General features: G+C 54.3%; 1 protein-coding gene across 2 annotated transcripts in view; it reads left to right on the forward strand.

Annotated features, from left to right (window-relative positions):
- DNAAF5 (dynein axonemal assembly factor 5) overlaps positions 1–21,463 on the forward strand; it is a 45,563-nt gene that overhangs the window by 17,837 nt on the left and 6,263 nt on the right. The window contains exons 5-12 of one of the 2 annotated variants that reach the window (XM_059153836.1): positions 5,960–6,192; positions 7,260–7,478; positions 11,787–11,930; positions 13,085–13,253; positions 15,662–15,809; positions 18,295–18,445; positions 19,317–19,473; positions 21,270–21,461. In XM_059153836.1, coding sequence (XP_059009819.1) covers positions 5,960–6,192; positions 7,260–7,478; positions 11,787–11,930; positions 13,085–13,253; positions 15,662–15,809; positions 18,295–18,445; positions 19,317–19,473; positions 21,270–21,461 — 1,413 coding nt within the window. The remainder of the gene's footprint in view (positions 1–5,959; positions 6,193–7,259; positions 7,479–11,786; positions 11,931–13,084; positions 13,254–15,661; positions 15,810–18,294; positions 18,446–19,316; positions 19,474–21,269; positions 21,462–21,463) is intronic. The other variant, XM_059153837.1, reaches the window with a different exon arrangement.

Below are 21,463 nucleotides of genomic sequence, written 5' to 3' on the forward strand. Positions count from 1 at the left end.
CATAGATCATAATGCTGCTCTGTTCCGTTAGCAACTTGAAATCATACCCTGGATTCTTGAGTGTTCTTTTGGTGCAGTGCTGAACGAGAGCAGTGACGGGAACATTCTCTCTTTGCCGTCGGGACAGTAGCCCTGGCCCGCGGGTGCCTGCTGAGCGTTTGAGATGTGCTTCATGGGACCGAGAAACAGAATTGTGTTTAAGCTTGATAAACTCGAGCTGTGTGTGGCCAGTGGCTACCATTCTGGAAAGTCCAACTCCGGAGTCTAGAATGGGGAGTGGCTGACTTTTTCTGTGAAGGGCCATATGGTTTGTATCAGGCGTAGGAGGCCACACCCACAGTAGTAAAGTCACTATGGCCCTAGACAAGAGTGACTGAGCACATGTGGCTGCATCTCACGGTCATTTGATTCCCAGAAACGGGTGGCCAGCCAGGTGTAGCTTCTGGGCCTCCGTGTGCTAAGCCTGGGTCTAACAGAACATTGTCCTTTGTACTCCATTATATAGTCAGAACAGTAGCTGCAGGACACAGACCTAGTGAGGCCCTGTGTGTCCTTGCACTTGCCACATGGGCCCTCGTGTCCCCAAGCTTGTGCCACCAGCTGCCCTGTTTCATGTCCCCTCGTCCGACAGACTTTCCACAGTGGATATAGCATCAGGAAGAGTAGTATTGTTTGCTTGTTTGTTAACAGGCGCACATAAACAGCCAACACAGAATCATTGGAACTAATTTTCTAACATAGCATAAAAATAGAAAAGTAACAAGGAAAAAGATGAAGATGGGCTCTCATGGTACAAAGTGTTGCTTTTACTGAACACTCAAAACCGTGACCTGTCATGGTTTCATTTCTTTTTCTTTTTCTTTTTCTTTTTTTTTTTAAGATTTTATTTATTTATTTGACAGCGAGAGATCACAAGTAGGCAGAGAGGCAGGCGGAGGGCGGGGAGCAGGCTCCCCGACGAGCAGAAAGGCCGATGTGGGGCTCTATCCCAGGACCCTGGGATCATGAGCCAAGCCAAAGGCTGAGGCTTTAACCCACTGAGCCACCCAGGCACCCCTATGGTTTAATTTCTATCTTTAGAGTTTTTTAATTAAGAATTTCTTATCGGGGCACCTGGGTGGCTCAGTGGGTTAGGCCGCTGCCTTCGGCTCAGGTCATGATCTCAGGGTCCTGGGATCGAGTCCCGCATCGGGCTCTCTGCTTGGCAGGGAGCCTGCTTCCCTCTCTCTCTCTCTCTGCCTGCCTCTCCGTCTACTTGTGATTTCTCTCTGTCAAATAAATAAATAAAATCTTAAAAAAAAAAAAGAATTTCTTATCAAGTTTTTATTTTAATTGCAAGGACTTAATGTAGAGTGTTCTGTTGGATTCCGGTGTATGACGGGGGACTCGACACTTGCCTACATCACCCTGTGCTCATCACGACAAGCACACGCCGTAATTCCCATCTGATGCAGTCACCCCTCCCCCTCCCACCACCCTTCTGGTCCCCATCACTTGGTTCTCTAGAGTTAAGAGCCTGTTTCTTGGTTTGTCTTTCTTTTTTCCCCTTTGCTCACTTGTTTGGTTTTTAAAATTCCACAGATGAGTGAGGTCATACGGTGTCTTTCTTGACTGATTTCACTTCACATAATATGCTCTAGTTCCGTTCCTGTCATTGTAGATGGTAAGAGTTCATTCCTTTTTTTTTTTTTTTAAGATTTTATTTATTTGACAGAGATCACAACAAGTAGGTAGAGAGGCAGGCAGAGAGAGAGGAAGGGAAGTAGGCTTCCTGCTGAGCAGAAAGCCTGATATGGGGCCCGATCCTAGGACCCTGAGATTATGACCTGAGCCAAAGGCAGAGGCCTTAACCCATGGAGCCACCCAGGCACCCCAAGTTCATTCCTTTCTATGGTTGAGTAATATTTGAGTGTGTGTGTGCACTCGCCAGTATGCATGTGAGTGAGTGTGGGCATGTATGAGTGTGTGTGCATGTGAATGTGTGCAGGTGTGTGTGAGTGCACATGTGAGTGTGGGCAGGTGTGCATGTATGTGAGAATGTGTGTGCGTGTAAGTGTGTCTGCAAGTGTGCGTGCGTATGCATTGCATCTTCTTTACGCATTCATGTCAGTGGATGCCTGGGCCACTTCCATAACTTGGCTAGATAATGCTGCTGTAAACATAGGGGTACTCGTCTCCTGTTGGGTTAGTATTTTTGTGGGGTTTCTTGGTAAATACCCAGTAGTGCAACTGCGGGGTCGTGAGGTAGCTCTGCTTTGAACTTTCTGAGGAAGCTGCACGCTGTTTCCAGGCTGGCTGCCCCGGCTTGCAGTCCCACCAGCTATGCACCCGGCTCCCCTTCCTCCGCACCCTCGCTGATACCCGTCGCTTCTGTTGATTTTCACCGCTGCAACAGGTGTGAGGTGGTACCTCCTCGTGGTTTTGACTCGCATGTCCCTGATGATGAGTGATGTCGAGCCACTTCCCATGTGGCTGCTGGCCCTCCGGTGGTCCTCTTCAGAGAAATGTCGGTTTACCTCTTCTGTCCATTTTTTTTATTGGATTGTTTGCTCTTTGAGCGTGGAGTTGTATCAGTTATTTACACACTTTGGATACTAACCCTTTATCAGAGATGTCATTTGCAAATATCTTCTCCCTTCCTGTGGGCTGCCTTTTAGTTTTGTTGGTTGTTTTCTTGGCTGTGCAGAAGCTTTCTGTTGCGAGGCCATTTATTCAGTTATTGTGCTTCTGTTTCCCCGGCCTCACGAGCCAGGTCTAGAAACATGCTGCTGCAGCGTGTCAGAGATGTTACTGCCTGTGCTCCCTTCTAGGATTTTATGGTTTCAGGTCTCATTTTAAGTCTTTCATCCATTTTGAATTTATTGTGTGTGTTGTAATAGACTGGCCCGGTTTCATTCTTCTGCATGTCGCTGTCCAGTTTTCCGAACACCATTTGTCGAAGAGACTGTCCTTTTCCCAGTGGGTGCTCTTTCCTGCTTTGTTGAAGGTGAACTGACCATCGACTTGGGGGTTCCTGCCTGGCTGTTCAGTTTTGTTGCTCTGTTTCTGGTTTTGTGCCATACCATTCAGTTTTTGATCACAACCATTCTGTAATTGAAGAATAGAATAGAATAATCTAGAATAGAATACTGGAACTCAGTCTCTAGAATTGAGATGCTTCCAGCTTTGCTTTTCTTTTTCAAGGTTGCTTTGGCTCATCAGGGTCTCCCATGGTTCCACACATGTTGTAGGATCGTTTGTTCCAGCTCTGTGAAAAGTGCTCTCGGTATTTTGATGGGGATTACCTGAAATGTGAAGATTAGTACAGGCATTTTAACAATATTTGTTCTTCCAACCCACGAGCATGGAATGTGTTTCCACTCCTTTGTGCCCTCTTCAGCTTCTGTATCTGTGTCTTCTAGTTTTCAGAGGGCATGTCTTTCATGGCTGGGTTTCTTCCCAGATATTTTATTATTTTTGGTGTAGTTGTAAGTGGGATTGCTTTCTGCATCTCTCTCTCCACTGTATCATTGTCAGTGTGTGGAGGTGCAGCACTCGTGTGTACCTAGATTTTGCACTCTGTGACGTTACTGAACTGCTGTGTCGTCGGTTCTGTCGCAGCGTTTTGGTGGAGCCTTTGGGATTTTGTACAGAGAGCATCATGTCATCTGCAAATCGGAAAGTTTCACTTCTTCCTCACAATCTGGCTGTCTTTTATTTCAGAGGGTGGGACTTCTGGTGCATGTTGAACAACAGTGGTGACTCTGGACGTCCTTATCTGGTTCCTGCAGTTAGAGGAAAAGTTCCCCATTTTCCCCACTGCGTATGATGTGAGCTGTAGGTTTTCATATGTGGCCTTTATTATGCTGTGCTGTGTTCCCTCTCACCCCACTCTGTTGCGGGTTTTTACCGTGACTGGATGCCGTACTTTGTCAGAAGAGGACCAGATGCTGCTTGTCTTTTCCCTCGTTGATGTCACGTTCATTGATCTGCAAATACAGAACCACCCTTGCAGCCCAGGAATAAACCCCACTTGAGCATGGTGAATGAGGGTTGGTTTTGTTGCTGCTGTTGTAGTTGTTTTACTTGTTTGTTTTGTTTTTAAAGTTTTTTTTTTTTTTATTTGACAGAGAAAGAGAGAGATCACAAGTAGGCAGAGCAGCAGACAGAGAGAGGGGGAGAAGCGGGCTCCCCACTGAGCAGAAAGTGGGATGTGGGCTCGATCCCAGGACCCTGAGATCATGACCTGAGTCCAAATCACGAACTGTCTGATCAACCAGTTGAGCCAACCAGGCACCACAGGAGGTTTTTAAAAATATTTTTGTGGATTAGGTTTGCTACTACTCGTTGCAGAGTTTTGTGTCCAGTTTCGTCAGGGATATTGGCCTGTAGTTCTCTTTTGTGTGTGTGTGGAGTCTTTCTCTCATTTTGGGATCAGGACAGTGCTTAGCCACATGAAGTTTTCCTTCCATTTCTACTTTTGGAATAGTTTGAGGACTGAGTTTTGATTTTTTTAAGATCAAACCTTTAATCAAAATGTCTGAAGCCCTTTTTGTAGAAATTGACAAACATGGTAAAATCCCATGCACATGCAGAGGACCTGGGACCACCAGGACTTTGACTGTGAAGAGCCAAGTTGAGAGGCTAGCACTTCCTGTTTCAGAGTAGTCCACGGACCGAGAGCACAGGGTTGCTGGCTGAGGGGCTGGCGTGCGGAGAGCAGCGGCAGGGAGGTCACGCAAACCAAAGTGGAGGCCCACATCCATGGACAGCTAGTCTTGGACAGGCCCCATGACTGTTCAGTGGCGTGAGGGTGGTCTTTCAGCATTGATCACTAAAAATAAATAAATAAACTTTAGAAATAATCCGGTTTTTCAGTGGGCAGAAAGAAAAAAAAGAAAGTGCCCCTAAAAAGGGCACCTCACCAACAGAGATACAAGTAATCACGTTAGGAAGCGAGCGTGAAGCCATGGCAGGTACTGCACACCCTCTCAGTGCCTTTCACTGGTGACCGGCCACCCAACTGCGGTTGAGGGCACGAAGGAGCTGAGTCCCTGCCCCGCAATGGGGACAGGAAACGGGGCAGCCACTGCCCAAAACCGCTTGGCAGTTTCTTCAATCAAATGCTGCCTCCTGTGAAACCTAGCAGATGTAGCCACGGGCACTCAGCATCAGGAGCGGCCGCCGTGGCCACACAGGCTTGTGTGCGGTGCTCATCGCAGATTTCTTGGCAACAACCCAGCCCGGGAAGCAGCCTGAGGCCCATCAGCAGGGAACCGACAGGCAGAGGGATGAAGGCACACCGCCGCGTGGAACAGCCCTGGGATCATCGCGCGGGGAAGGGAGTCAGGCCAACTCAAGTGTGGACCTTGCAGTTCTGCCCAGAGACGGTCCATCTGCAGTGACAGGAAATGGAGCACAGCCACCTGGGTGGGCGGAGAGTCCTGAGGGCCCTGCAGGGGTGCAGGGAGCTTTGTGGTAATGGGTGCATCTGTGTCCTGGTGACACCAGTAGTTCGAGATGTGTGTCCGTGTGTCCAAACTGAGCAAATGAGGCACTTAGTGTATTTTTATTGTGTGTCCCTTACACATCCATCTCTGTACAAATTTTTTTTTTTTTTTTTGACAGACAGAGATCACAAGTAGGCAGAGAGATAGGCAGAGAGAGGAAAGGAAGCAGGCTCCCCGCCAAGCAGTGAGCCCGATGTGGGGCTCGATCCCAGGACCCTGAGATCATGCCCCGAGCTGAAAGCAGAGGCTCTAACCCATAGAGCCACGCAGATGCTCCTTTGTACAAAAATTTTAAGCTCAGCGAGGATACTGGGACTTCATTTCTGCCTTCAGAGTTGGTTTGCGCTTAGAAGATCTCAGAGTGAAGCATGTAGGTGCCCCTTAAACAAGGGACGTGTGGTGAGTCTGCTTCCCCAGGACCCATTATGGTTTCACTTGGGAATTTCCCGGCTTGTTTTTTCCACCTCCAGAAAACCGCCCTGTGTTGGGCTGTCGGGAGCTTGTCTTCAGAAACCTGTCCAAGATCCTTCCTGCCGTGTGCCACGACATCACTGACTGGGTGGCGGGGACCAGAGTGAAGGCAGCGCAGCTGCTGGCGGTGCTGCTGCTGCATGCCGAGGACCACATGACGCAGCACCTGGAAGTCATCCTCCGAGCCCTGCACCAGGCTTGTGCTGACGACGACAGCACTGTGGTCAGCAATGTGAGTTGCCTTCTTCTGGTCACATTAGTAGTGTAGCTCCCGTGGTAGCATTCCCCCGTGTCAGGTCACAGGTCTGCGGGTCTGGATAAATGTGAGCCATGTGGAACTGCCACCGCAGCTAAGGTCACATTCAAGTCACCAGGAGATCCCCTTGGGTCTTGGCATCTGTCCGCACTGCCCCTACTCACATCCCCCACCACACAGATTTGTTTTCTGGGCCCGTGAAGGGCAGCATGTAAAGGTACACCGTTCAGGGAATCAAACCCCCCACCCCCGTGCCTTCTCTCACCACGATCAGACGGATTGCACGAGCGCACTAGCCGCGCCTCGGACAGACAGTCCCTGTGCGCCTCACTGGGGCAGGCAGGCCCCTCCCTGGCTCTGTTGGCACTCGTGTGCCCATGGGCTCTACAAGGAAAGCCAGGCAGGGACTCCTGGCCCAGCCCGTGGCAGCCGGCACCTTCTTGCCAGTTCTTGCGGCCACCCGCCCACTGGCTGCCGGGTAGCACCACCACCTGTTTAGACATTGAAGGGGAGCCTAGCTGGGTTGGCTTCCCTTGTCCACCCTGCCCCCTGAGCTTGGCCACTGGACGCCTTTGCTGAGCAATGGGCCACGTGGACCTCACTTTGGTGCATGCAGGGTTGCTCACACCTGCCCGGAGGACATGTTGTGGGCCCGTGACAGTAGCCTTGCACACTGGGCAATGTCCCCATATGATGTCATTTGGGAACATCGTAGAACAGGAATCACATAGCGAGTGTCTTTTAGAGATTGGCTGCTGCCCGAAGCCCGCTGTTGTGACCACCCCGCATGGGGCCATGTGTTCATAACAAGCCTGGTCACTGGCAGCAGAGGAGGGGCGTGAGGCCCCGCTAGGATCTGGCCATCCTGGGAACCAGGCCCCTGCAGAAGCTCTAAGGGCCATGGGGACTTACTTCCTGTGGCGCACACGTGGGGCAGACCCTCCACAGAGCTGCGTGTGCTGCGCTGGGAGCCCGGCAGGCAGGTGCAGGAGGGCCAAGGGCTACACAGTGGGCAGCCAGTCAGCCCCGGCCTTCTCCCGCAGTGCACCAGGTCTGCAGAGCTCATTGGGGCCTTCGTCAGCCCGGAAGTGTTTCTGAAGCTCCTCTTATCCATGCTGAAGAAGCCGCCCTCCCCCTCCCCCTCCAGCCTCCTCGTCCTTGCTTCTGTCATCCGAGGTTGCTCTAGGGAGGCCCTCCAGCCGCACCTGAAGGTCATCGCCACGGAGCTGGCCCGGCCCCACATCTGTCAAGGGTCTGAAAATGTAAGCTTCGGGAAGGGAGGCAGGCGGAGTGCATGGTGGGGTTGGTCCTCTGTGCAGGGGAGGTGGGCAGCGCCCGCACCCTGTGCGGCGCTCTGTGCCTACCAGGTGCTCATTATCAGTAGATCACCAGGCCCACGGGAGTGGCAGCCAGGGTCCTGCCACTGACACTGTCTTGTCTGGGGACCCGTGTGCCTGCTGTCTACTGCTCTGTCCCGTCAGTGGTCATTCACATTGAAACTAAACACCTGGAAAGTGCAGGTCCTGCCTCACGAAGACCACCTTCCACGTGCCCAGTGGCCACCATGCAGGACAGAATGGGATCAGGCTGGCCCATGCTGGGAACGGGCTGCGGGGCCACAGCTCTGGGTATCCCGTGGTCAGCACCCGTTCCTGTCCCCACCATTGGTCCTCAGCCTCTAACCACACTCGTGTCCCTTGGCATTGTCATGATGTGCTCAGAACAAACAAGCTGACAGCTGGGAAAAGGGTATGGGAGTACACACGTGGCTACTCCGTGTTCTCTTTCTTCTATGTTGGAGCAGTCTGGGTGATAGGCTTCGAGCTTTGGAATAATTTATGATTGTTCGCTACTGAGGACTTTGTTTTTGTTTGGCTGTCACAGGCTTCAACCCTGTCATCCTGTAAGCACTGGGTGTGGCCTGCTCCTCTGTAGGGAACGGGGGTCTGCGCAGGCCGCTTCTCTGTCCCCTGTGGTGCAGGCTCCAGGCCCCACAGCGGTGGCTGGGGCCATGACTGGCCTGGGGGTGGGGGACCAGCTAGTGTGTTCGGGCATAGCCAGGCTCCAGGACGCTCTGCATTGGGTCGTCTGGTCCTTTGGCTTTGGATGACAAGGGGTTCCTGTCATGGTTGCAGATCCATCCTCAAGGCTTCTTAAAACACAGCGAGTGGGGAGTGGGGCCGAAGTGTCAGAGAGGGAGCGTCCAGGAACCGTTCCGTCTGCTGTTGGTGCTTGTAACATGTTTTGCCTTTTCCCAGACCCGTTTTTTTTTTTAAAGATTTTATTTATTTATTTGACAGAGAGAGATCACAATTAGGCAGAGAGGCAGGCAGAGAGAGAGAGGAGGAAGCAGGCTCCCTGCTGAGCAGAGAGCCCAATGTGGGACTCGATCCCAGGACCCTGAGATCATGACCTGAGCCGAAGGCAGCGGCTTAACCCACTGAGCCACCCAGGCTCCCCCCAGACCCGTTTTTAACATCATCATCCAACCCCTGTGAATTCTGCATTCTTACTCAGGGTCGGCTGGAAAGGAGTCTGATCCCTCTATGTACACTTGTGAGCCAGAACCTTTCCTTTTCCTAAAAAGCTAAACTTAAAATTGGGCTCTGTGCAGGGAGCCCAATGCAGGGCTTGATCTCACAACCCTGAGGTCATGACCTAAGCTGAGATCAAGACTTGGTCGCTTAACTGAGTGGCTACCCAGGTGCCCCTGTAGTGATGTTTGAAACAGCAGGATCATGCTTAGTGTCTCACCAGACGTGTTCCAAGCTCAGATTGAGGAACCAGCCATAGTGAAAACCCTAGATGGGCATTCTGTCCCTTTCCTCACAGACTCAGACATTTGGCAAAGGGGACGAATGCTCGGGTTTAGGCAAAGGCACCAGATGCAGCTCTGTTCTCCACGCAGCAGGAGAATCTGGTGTGGCCAGGGTGGCATGGGAAGGAGAACGAGCTTCCTGCCATTGATCCCCAGGAGCTGGGAAGACGGGCTGTGGACGTTTTTCAAGAACACGTGGAGGTGTAGAAACTCTCTGTCAGCCAGACAGAGGTGCCCTGAGGGTGCATGCCAGGCCTCACATCATGGGGCCTCCTGTGCTGCGGGCGGGGTCGCGGCAGGTGCCTCCCCAGGTGTGTCTGGCCAGCGCTGCACCTGGGGCTGAGCTGAGGGAATTGGATCCTTTCCTTTGAAATGTTTGTTTTGTGACAGGTAACTGAGCTGAGGAAATTGTTTGATACCATAAGGATAACTCATTTATTCCTCTTCAACGAACAAAAGCCAGGAGTGCAGGGGCGTGGTCGCCATAGAAATGTCAGCCTCTAGCACTTTCTCCCCTGAAGTTTCGACAACCTCCGATGACACTGAGTTTCAGGAGCAGAAACTAAGACGTCACTTTGGAACCTGTCGCCTCCCCCTGCCTTTGTCTGCCTCTGGGGTGCAGGCGGAGGGGAACATTGTCTGCTTAAGTGGAAAGAAAGCCATGAGCGCTGAGGCCCAGTTTCCCAGAGATGGTGCCATGCTCCCCGCAGGAGGGGACAGTTGGGAAAGCATGAGGTTCCTCGTGGGCTCCGGGGCCCGGTGTGGCCCTGACAGCCAGCCCACTGTAAAGGTGGCTCCCGTCTCAGGAGCCCAGTCCCCTCTTAACTGAAAGTGACTGCTCCGTGAGCATTTAGTACAGGTCATTCTAGACACGAGCTGAAATCACATCCTCAGCAACTGGGGGGCCACCCATCCATGCCTGAAGGAAATTGGGCTGTGGGACAAGTGAGAATGTGAATTAAATACTGGTCTGGCTTCCCTGGGGGAGCTGGACACCAGTGCCGTGGCTACCTCCCATCCCACACGTGAGCTGTCGGACATGCGCAGACCATGCTCCTCCGTGATCCAGCATGAATTCTTTTTTTGAAATCCTGTGATTTTTGTCACTTGTGCATGAGCCACAGAGGTCCAGAACCGCCTCTGGACTGGCCTCTAGACCGCATGGGTGCACAGCTCCAGTGTCAGCCCACTGCTCCGTGACTGCCAGCCCAGCCTTTCTGTCCTTTGTGAAACCCCATGGGACACATACGTGGCGGGACATATGAGAAGCATATGTGGACACGGCATTAAGGAGTTCTGCCCCACGGTTGATGAGGCTGAAGTCCGGGTGGTGAGCGGCTGGCTGGATGGCCCTGGCCAAGATGCCTCCTTGTCCCCGTCCATCAGGAAGCATGTCCTAAACCACAGAATCGTATTTATTTTTGTTTAAATTTCTCAGTACAGAAAGACAAAGCAGGGACGCCTGGGTGGCTCAGTTGGTTAAGCAGCTGCCTTCGGCTCAGGTCATGATCCCAGCGTCCTGGGATCAAGTCCCATATCGGGCTCCTTGCTCTGCAGGGAGCCTGCTTCTCCGTCTGACTCTGCCTGCCACTCTGTCTGCCTGTGCTCGCTCTCGCTTGCGCTCTCTGACAAATAAATAAAAAATCTTAAAAAAAAAAAAAAAAAAAAAAAAAAGAAAGACAAAGCAGTAGAGAGAAAAGTGGGTGAAGCCCCACCCCCGCCCAGCCTCAGCAGCCATGGGCTCTGGTGCTCCTGTTCTGTCCACTTCCTCTACCTTTTCTGTTACCCTTGGGGGCAGGCTGGGAGGGCTGGGTATTTGCAGGCAGCTCTAAGATGCCCTGTCGTTTCCCTTGTGAATTTTACAGGATGTGTGGCTAATGCATAAGAACTTCTTTAGGGGCACCTGGGTGGCTCAGTGGGTTAAAGCCTCTGCCTTCAGCTCAGGTCATGATCTCAGGGTCCTGGGATTGAGCCCCGCATCTGGCTCTCTGCTCAGCAGGGAGCCTGCTTCCTCCTCTCTCTGCCTGCCTCTCTGCCTACTTGTGATCTCTGTCTGTCAAATAAATAAATATATATAAAAAAAAGAACTTCTTTAAATATAACCAAGAGACTGTTAAGCACTTCTTTCTCGGGCCATGTTCAGATTCCCCTGGAAAAGCACACCATGAAGTTTTCCCATGAAAGAAGGCACTCCTGTGATCCGTGTGTTTCAATCTGTGGCCCTGGTGTGCTATGTCCTGTTGGTGTGGGCCCTGAGGCAGGGGGCGGCAGGATGGGAGGGAGCAAGGGGGAAGGAGCTGGGGGTCCCTGGTGTGGGGTTGGGGAGGAGGCTGGACTGGGGGAGGTGGGGCGCAGGGTAGAAGAAGGGAGCGGCGGGGGGCTGGCATGGAGGTGAGGAGGCTGAACAGGGGGCAGGGGGGCGGACAGGAGAGTAGAGTAGGGGAAGGGAACAGGGAGGCCCTGGGGCGGGGGGGTAGGGGGAGGCTGGACTCGGGGTGGGGGGATAGGAGGGCAGGGTAAGAGAAGGGACCAGCAGGGCCCATGGGGGTAGGGGGGGATGGACCTGGGGAGGAATGGGGGGCTGGATGGGGAAGGGAGTACGGCAGCCTTGGGGCCAAAGGCGGCAGGACCCGGACAGAGGTGTGCAGAGGGTCAGGGAGGGTGGCAGGGGGCCCCAGGGGTGGGAAGGGGGTTTGCAGGGGGCATGTGTAGGGGGAGAGCTGGCTCACGGTGTTCCCTGCCCTCTTGACAGCGCCTTTACGGGGAGCGCGTGCTACTCTGCGTGCAGACATTGGTTTCCGTGTGTCAGGAGGACTGCAGGGGGTGCAGCCTGCAGCTTGTGGAGGTGCTGGTGACCATCCTGGCCTTCTCGGCTGCCACAGGCCTCAGCGACAAGGTGAGCTATGCGGATGATGGAGCTCATGCTGGCGGAGGTGCTCCTGTCTGAGCAGATGGAATCTCTGTCCCAAAATCCTCCTGTTCTGGAGCCCAAAGCCTTGGGCTTACCTGACTCAGCCGACGAGCAAGGCGAAGGAATATGGGGGACATTTGGGATGAGTCGCTCCTGAGGTGGCCTGAGGGGTGCCCTGGTTTCTGGAAAACTCCCAGCTGCCCGCTTATTGTTGTGTCTCAGAGGGACAACGGCTGCTGACATGCGAACAGGACGGGAGCCCGTCCTCGCCTCTAGTCTGTGTTAAGATACGTGCATGACTAACATCTTCAGAGAAGGGAAGATAGCATCGTGATTTCCTGTTTTATCACAGGCTGGCTTTACAGAATTACTTCTGTTCCTTCAGCTCTGGGTCTGAGCTCTAGAAACTCTGCTGTCCAGGTCCCCTGGGTTCCAGAACCATCAGGAGCACAATGTCTTGCCTCCTCTCCAGGAGAGTGTGGTTTTCCCTCTAGCTCGCGCTCCCCAGCCACAGGCAGATCTCTCTCTGGGAGCTGGCCTGCATGATGGAGAAGCGCCCAGGCACTTCCATGGGACCTTGTATCCAGGAGGCCCTCTGGTTTCCCTCTCCCTTCTGGGTCCTCTGAACTTTGTTTTATTTCTTCAAAAACAGCCTTTCCAAAGAACACATATTGTAGCAGGCCCCTTGTCACTACAGGACCACAAAGCAGAGCCTTGATCTGCACACCCGAAACCCGAGGGAAGGACACTAGCCAGCTGTCAGGTTGCAGACTACGAGGTGGCTCCTGGCCTGTCTCCTGTCCCCTCCACTTCTGTACCCCAGGGGACAGTTGTCTCCACAGGAAGACAGGTCTCAGAGTGATCTCGGGCCAGCAGACTGTGTGTCTGCTCTGGGCGTGCCTGGCATTGTGCAGGACAGGGGCACAGTGGCTGGATCTCTCATAAATGCACGTCTGTCCCCGTTATTTGACAACATTGGCGCGGTGAGCATAGTGGCTGTCGGGGGGCACCTGCAGTGCTTGGTGGAGTGTTCGAGGTTGGCCTGAGCAGCTCTCCTTCTCCAGTGATGAGGATGGCTCTCCATGGGGGCGTTTGAGCCTCGGGAGCAGGGTTTCCCAGCCTGTGACTCGCACATGCAGGTTCAGGAGACCATGGACACGCTGGCCGCGGTGCAGGGAGTGGACGGCAGCCAGGACCTCTACCAAGAGCACGCAGGTCCCCTCCTGGAGCAGCTGGCGGCTTCGCACCAGGACTGGACCGTCCATTCCGTGGAGCTCCTGCAGTTCAACGTGCTGCTCACACATGCAGGTGAGTCCTCGCCATGCCCAGGCTGCTTCAGACCACGAGGGAGCAGCAGTCTCGCCCACCCAGGGGGAGCCAGCACTGTGAGCACCAAAACCTTCATTTTAAAAATGCCAAGAGCATTGTTTTTGAAGAATGTGGCTCTTCAGAGTCTGCCATGCGTTTGGTTTCGGTGTTAAACCTTGAAGGTGTGATTTCTCAGGCCTCCTGTGTCGCCCACGTTCTCCAGATATGCTTCAGCGTTGTTGCACGTAGTGCAGCAAACAGGAGTTCTGTGTGGACTTCCGGGCCTGTCCCGCCCAGCCGCGGACCATGGAAGAACATTCCCTTGGGCAGAGCTTATGCTCACACCCATGCCTCCTCCCTGCCATGTAGAGATTCCTCCGACCGGCGGTGGAGAAGGTTTCACTGGACTTACTTCATTTTAAAAGATTTTTTTTTTAAGATTTTTATTTATTTATTGAGAGGGAGGCAGTGAGAGAGAGCATGAGCAAGAAGAAGGTCAAAGGGAGAAGCAGACTCGCCGTGGAGCTGGGAGCCCGATGTGGGACTCGATCCTGGGACTCTAGGACCATGACCTGAGCCGAAGGCAGTCATCCAACCAACTGAGCCACCCAGGTGTCCCTAAAAGATGATTCTTGAAAAAAAACAACAAAAATCACTGTCAGACCCTGACTGGCAGCTTTCCTCTGCAATTTAGAAAGCGGCCGGAGGCTGCAAGCCAGTGAGCCATTGGGGCTGATCAGGAAAGGCTGGGCCATCGGCCAGGTACAGGGGTGAAGTGGTAGGAGTCAGGCAGGGGTGTAGTGGCCACGCTTGCACTTTCCCTTCAGTGAACCAAGTGTTTTCTCAGAGCGTGAATATAGTGTTTTTGCGCCCTTGGTTTGAATGTATCCTGTGTGTTCTGGAGCGGTTCGTTTCCAGGTGCCCAGTGACCCTAGTGGCGCGGGCACACCCAGGACACGCGGGGCGGGGCGGCGGGCAGGGGGGCAGGTTGCTCTGCGTCTCTCCAGGCCCATGCAGTCCTGGAGGTCTTCCTGCTGGAGCTCAGATCGGCCCAGCTTTCCTTCCCATTCGTGTGGACAAATGCCTTGCGGTTTGGATGGGTTTTTTTCTTCTTATTTTTATGGAGAGCATCTAACAGACTTGATGTGTTAAAAATGCCTAACTGGTTAGGGTGGGACCGGGCATGAGCTGGAAGCGTGTTTACAGGAGGGGCGGGAAGACGCTCCCTGAAACTCCTCTGTCCTCTTGCGGCTGCATTTTCTCTGTGTCGTGTGACAAAGCGCGAGATCGTGACTACTGAATGACCACACCCTCCTCCTCCGGTGAGAGTCGGTGAGAGTCGTCTGGACCTTGGCCTTCGGTGCATGTCAAAGGGAGATAGACTGCAGGGTGTGAGAGCGAACACAGGGCACTTATCTGTGGTGCAGGTGTCCTGTTCCTGAGCCACGTGTCCCGTCTGGTCTTGTTTCTCTTTCTTCCCCGAAACTCACACCTGGCCTTAGGTTAACCATGGGCCTTGCTTTTCCATCCTCTTTTTTTTGTTGTTTTTTTAAGATTTTATGTATTTATTTGGTCCAGAGAGAAGGAGACAAGCAGGGGGAGCGGCAGAGGTAAAGGGAGAAGCAGGCAGAGAGCCCTATGTGGGGCTCAGTCCCAGAACCCTGGGATCATGACCTGAGTCAAAGGCAGCTGCATCACCGACGGAGCCCTCAGGCACCCCTTGTTTTTCCATCTCGCATCTTTGACGCTGGGTCTGAGTCAGAGCATCTGGGGGGACTCCACTTGCTTTGCTTGTTCTCGGGCTTGTTGCAGAATGAGCTGGGTGGCCGGGAGGGGCCCTGTTGGTTGTGGAATGCTGTGAGGGCCTGCCTGGGCGTGGGGGGTCTGCTGCGCTCCCATGACCCGTGTCCCTGCAGTCAGAGTGCGTGTCTCACCCCAGGGACTGTTTATTCCAATCACGACTCAGTGCGATTCCAGATACTGAGGGTCACTCCGCGTGTCTGCAGCCCCCGCTAGCTCAGGGGACCTGTACCCGTGCCCACCCAGCAGCAGGCTGGAGAAGAACAGCGGCTGCCAAGTGTAGGGGCAAATATTAAACACCTTACGTGTTCTGAATAATTTATTTTGGTTGATGTTTAAAATATTACTTGACTTGAATTTTTTTTAAAACCTGGAAAAAAAGAAGGAAATAGAAAGTTTCCACATTGAATGATTTGCATGGTTTGGGAGTTAAATGGTTTCTCTTATAGTGACACCACAATCCGGAAGGATGGGAAGGTGATGGGACAGGCTGTGGTCCCTCCTCGGAGTCTGCGTCCTGTGGAGGGACCCACCAGCCTGGCCGCCACAGGCCATGTCCCCCTCCGTGAGCAGGAACAGCGGGGACTGGGTGTGTGTGTGTTTTCCAGGCCCAGCCCTGGGAGGAGTGCTACCCCAGCTTGTGCCCGCCCTCCGGAGCTGCCTCCAGCCGGCCAGAGACCCCCAGATGCGCCTCAGGCTCTTCTCCTCCCTGTCTCGGGTGCTGCTGAGTGCCCAGGAGACCGTCAACTCCCAGGGGTAGGTTTTCCCAGCCTCCGGCCTCTGCAGGACACTCTCCGACGGAAGCGGGGATTACCCCTGGGCTGTGGCGCCGGCCGCCCTCCCTGGGTAAACAGACGGCTCTGGCAGTGAGCGCCCACCTGCGCAGATGTAAAGTCAAAGTCATTTTTGTGCAGCCATTAAAATTCCAGCAAATGAAGAGGTTTTAGGGAACATTAACTTAATGGTTTATGTATTAGGTGTTCTGGTTTTAAAAGTCTTTCTAACCTAACAGAGTGGACTGACTCCCCGTTGGTGGTTAAAGTGTTAGAAGAAACTTCTGTCCACGCAACCACGTGAAGAGCCCCCAGCGTGATGATCTGCAGAGAGGGAGGGGACAGCAGGGACGCTGGCAGGAGGGAGGGGCCCACTTAAATCCGTGGCAGCACAGAGGCCTGTCCAGAGCAGATTTGGGTGCTGGGAGGGGTGGGTGCTGAGACATGCGGGGATCCTGTCCCCTCGGAAGAAGCATGTCTGTTAGGAGCAGCTCCCTCCACGCCACTAGCATGCCAGGATGCTTGCTGTGGGCTCTCCCGGCCCTTCGAATTGCAGGGAATTCCACGTCCTGCTTGTTGGTACAAACTCCGAGCCTTCAGGGGCCATAAAATCGGAGTGCCACCCTGGGCAAGGCTCCATGTGGCTGAGCTGGAGAGAGCATGGGCATGGTTTGGCGGGCTCCTTAGAGCCTGTGCTCCCCTGCATCCTCGTGAGGAGCTGGAACAGCACCCAGACAGCGGGAGCCCCGGGGGTGCCTTGCTGACCCTCTGCTGCCAGCATGCACCCCGCAGGCCCCGCTCAGAAGTGGCAGAGGGCAGGTGCTTGAGAGGGCTGCCCTGGGTCCTCAGTCTCACGAGTTATCTGATGGGGACAGGATGTGGCTTCTCGGTGTGAGGAGGTGTTTTGTGGGGCCCTCCATGGACGGAGCTGGTCCTCCCACAGAGCACCCCAAGCATGGGCCGTGGGTGCCAGCCCCTGGCGCATGGCCTTCGCTCTCCAGGGCGTCTATGGACGTGTGACAGGCCTTCCTGGCCATCACCCAGCTGGCTCTGCTGGCTCCTCGAGGCTGACTGAGGCCTGGGAAGGGGTGATGGTGATGGTAGGAGGTCGAAGGTGGCCGGGGTCACAGACCAGTGTGCCCATGGTCTCCTGGGATGCCTCCTCGTTCCAGCGGGGACCCACCCACCAACCCACGTGCGTCTTGCCATGCTAGGAGTCCCCATTCCAAAAAGTTGGGTGCCAGGTCTTCCTCCACAATGTGTCCCTGCTTCCTGCATGGGTTCTGACTAACCCCGGCTGTGTGTGGGGCCTGCTTGTCTTCCCACGGCCGAGCACAATCTGACCAGTACTTAGCCTCTGCTCTTCCAGCCACTTGACGTGGACACCTGTCGGGGGTCCAGGAGGACGGCTGTCAGCGTTAGGTCTTTTTAAGGAGACCTCTTGTGAATCACTTTGCAAGGAACAGCAGTTCTTTGCATGGAAGTTAAAGCACATTGGAAACCTAATCCGTGTGTGTGTGTGTGTGTGTGTGTGTGTGTGTCAGAGAGAAAGAGAGAGAGAATTGTAATCCGTGTGTGTGTGTGTGTGTGTGTGTCTGTGTGTGTGTCAGAGAGAAAGAGAGAGAGAATTGTCCAGAACCAGCATCACTCACCTGCATTGCTGGTGCTGGGGTGCCCCCTGCTGGAAGTCAGCAGGTGCAGCCTTCCACAGAGGGGAAGTTCAGCGGGGGCCGAGGCCCCATCCGATGGACCAGAGGGACAGTGGGACCAGAGGAACAGTGGGCAGGATGCAGGGAACAGCCCGGCCTCGCCCTGCAGGCGTCCTCTCATCAGTCTCCCAGAGCAGCTGGTATCTGGGACGTGAGCTGCCTCTGAAACATGCTTCAGAATAATGCTCAGAAAGGAGTTGACAGATTCTTTGTTGAGCCAAACGTGTTTCGCCATGACAGTGGTGGCACAGTGAGACTTTTGAGGGTGCTCAGGTGTCCTCAGTGCGGCTTCAGTGAGTTCTCTTTGTGGAGCTCTACGGCCCCCAGCCGGACCAGCCGACCAGGACGTGGGAGTTGACCGTTTAAATGACACATCCTGACAGCTGGCAGGGGCCTCCACGTCTCTGCGAGCTGTGGCGTTCAAGCCCTGGGCTCAGACCGGCGGTGCCCCTCACTGGGGTGGAGGGACGTGTGCCCACAGGGGATGGTTAGGGCCACACGCGCAAGTGACTTTGCTGGCATGGTCAGCGCACTCCTCCTCTTTCAGAGGCAGGAGAGACGGGCAAAGCCCCTGCAGCGGGTTTGGGGGGGGCACCCTGGAGGCTCAGAATGTGCACTGGACCCAGCAGAGGCCAGCAGGAGCCCTGGGAGGCCACCCCACCCCTGCAGGGCTCCTGCCCCCAGGGAAGCTGTGGCCCTCTGCTTCTGGCTTCCCCTCACCCTGGCTCTCTCCACTTCCCTCCCTTGTTAACACCCCAGGCAGTTTCACCACTACCTCGACACCGTGACGAAAGACATCTTGGTCCCCAGTCTGCAGTGGCATGCAGGGAAGACTGCAGCAGCCATCCGCACGGCAGCTGTGTCCTGCCTCTGGGCACTCATCAGCAGTGACATCCTGTCGGAGAAGCAGGTGGGGCTCCCAAGGTCACCTGCCCCAGCAGGGTGGGGGGACATGCACACAGCTGCCAGACCCCATGTTCTGCAGCCACTGGGGGCGAGGGGAGCGTGGGTCCACAGGCCAGTGTGACCCGCAGGCAACAGCTTGTGTTTCGATCATCGGGGGTTTTCTTGGGATATATACTAAATGTTACTCCTAGCAGAGCAGAGATCATAACCACAGGAACCCACTTGAGTTAGGCAGATCTTGGGCTTTCTGTGGACTGTCAGGGAAGCGGGGCCTGCTTGCTGTCACTGTGCTCAGCCTCACATCTGCAGACGCATGGCTAGGGGCTTGCTAGTGTGTGAGCTCCCCTTCCTACTATGCTGAACCACCCTGATCTGAGTTATAGCGTCCCCCAGATTTGGTTGGACACAATAGACAGTAGTAGAGAGTAGGTAGCATTTGTGTTTCCAAGACTGTGAACAGTGAATTTTTCAACTCACCAAGTTAAGCAAAATTGTCCAAGTTGTGGAGGTTTTAAAATCAGGGTTCAGGGTTTTTTTCTTTTTTTAAAGATTTTATTTACACATTTGTGAGAAAGAGAAAGCGTACAAGCAGGCAGAGGCAGAGGGAGAAGCAGACTCCCCTCTGAGCAAGGAACCCGATGTGATGTGGGACTCGATCCCAGGACCCTGGGATCATGACCCGTGCCAAAGGCAGATGCTTAATGACTGGTTAAGGTTCAGGTTTTCTTATATAAAATTTCCAGATGGTATTCCAGATTCCTTTCTGTTTGTAGGAGAGCCAGGCCCCTCGCATGACGGGCAAGGTGCACACGGCATGTCCCTGGCAGTGTCCTTGCCGGGCTGGGGCCCCAGTCCCTCATATTCTCTCTTTGCAGATGCGGGAAGTGCAGGAGACGCTCATGCTGGACGTTCTAACCACCCTGGAGGAGGACTCTCAGAGGACACGATTAATTTCGTGCCAGATCATTAACAGATTTCTAAAAACCTCCGGCGGTGTTACTGATCCAGAGAAGTTCATCAAAATTTACCCTGGTAGGACCTTTTTCTTTCTGTTCTTTTGTAGGGAAGCTAGAAACTGCTCCTTTGACTCTCGGTCAGGTTGGTGCTGAGTCCCCGCATGGCTGTGACAGATGAACTGTCTGTGGGTAGATAGCATAGTCCAGGGGCGGCCTGTGCCCAGGAATTAGGGGTGCAGTCCCATCACATAGCAGGGGTCCTGCAGTGCAAGGGTGAGCACCTGTTCGTGCCTGAAGTCCTGTTTCTCTGCCCTTCTGTGGCACCAAGCACCGGGCGCCACTCAGATGCAGGAGCAGAACAACGGATGCAGAGGATCCTAAAACCCAGCATGGGGAAGGACAGTAGGTACCCTCATTACTGGAGGGGAGATGTGAATTCTGGAACCCACCTCCAAGTTCAAACAGAAATGCCAATGGGAACCAAGATGTGCTTAAGAAAGAGCCCAGGAGACCTTCTTGAATGCCATGCAGAGACTCCAGGGAGGGCACCTGTGGACACGGAGGAGCGGTGTTGGCGCTGGCCGGGGCTGCAGTGTCTGGACACACCCGTGGCTCTCCACTCCTACCGTCAGCCGCGGGCACACAGCGGAGCCTCGGCGTGTAGTGATTGGTGGACAGCCACCTGTCCTTCCCTGAGCCTCGGCATGTAATGATTCTAAGAGGTGGTCATAAGAATTCCTGGAAATGAGATTCAGCTGGGGGGCTGCTGGGTGCACGAGACTAAATGTGGCAGAGATCGGTTGCCGGGAGAGGAAGATGCGTGTCTGCGGGGGAGGCTCGGGCTGTGCAGCAGAGCTCCAGAATGAGGGATGGATGGACAGCCAGCATCAGAAGAGGTGGCGGCTCAGAATGTTCTGGAATGGCAGGCTCTGCATCTCGACGAAACCCAGAGTCGAAGTCACCTTTCCCACACGTTCTTGCAAGTTCATTTTTGGCTTTGTGTTTATTTCCATCACGACAACGACGACCTCCAGACCCATCTGTGGACACAACCAGCCAGCGTGGTTTGTGGACTGTCCACACTTGTTGGACTTTTGCTCACTTTTTAAAACAAAACCCAGTGAAAAGATGGCTAATTTGGGGGCATTTAGGGTTACTTTAAGTCCAGGAGGATTTCCTCAGTGGGCCCCCTTACTTGCAGCTCTAGCTTCATGCTCCCGGGAGCGGTGTGTTGGCAGAAGTATGGCCACTTGGCTGCAGAGGGCCTGTGTCCAGAGCTGCCTTCTCTGAGACCTCCCACGACTCTGATGCATATGCCTGGTACGGGCCACATGCAAGCCAGCTTTTCCTGAGTGAGCCGCTGCCTGTGATGGCCGATGATTACTGTTTTCAGCGGCTGAGTGGTCCGGCCTCAGAGCTCAGCAGAAACAAACCTGATGCAGGTGTCGGCTGTCATGTCACCAGGCTCTGAGTGCTGTCCCCAAGCCTGCAGTTTGAGGGAGGGGGGTGTCTGCACATCAAAGGGGATGGGGCAGCCAGCTGTGTGTGTGATACTCGTGGTGAGAGATCCTGAGCATTTTGGAGCCACAGAGGGCATGGGGCTGCCTCGCGGGTGAGGACACAGGGTAGAGCAGCCCAGGTCTGCGCACATGGCACAGCACGTGCAGGACCAGGCACTCCCTGTGTCTACCTCTTGGCCAATGCAGTCAAGGGTTCCCAGGACACTGGGAGCTACCTCAGTTCCTTGTGTGTGAACACCAGGCTCCCCACAGGATGTGGGTTTCCTGGGGCCTGAGGGTGAGCGCCCCCCGCTGTGGGGTCAGGTGCCTGCTCCAGTCCCTGTCTCACTGTCCTGTCCTGCCCTCCCTCCAGAGCTCCTGAAGCGTCTGGATGACGTTTCCCATGAAGTGAGGCTGGCGGCCACCTCCGCCTTGGTCACGTGGCTGGCGTGTGTCCCGAATGACGACGGGAAGGCCCACTACCAAAGCAACATCCAGTTCCTGTACAGAGAGCTCCTCGTGTACCTCGATGACCCAGAGGCTGCTGTCCAGGATGCGGTGTTAGGT

Source organism: Mustela lutreola, chromosome 17 (assembly GCF_030435805.1).
Source record: "Mustela lutreola isolate mMusLut2 chromosome 17, mMusLut2.pri, whole genome shotgun sequence".
In the NCBI taxonomy this organism is placed as follows: domain Eukaryota; kingdom Metazoa; phylum Chordata; class Mammalia; order Carnivora; family Mustelidae; genus Mustela; species Mustela lutreola.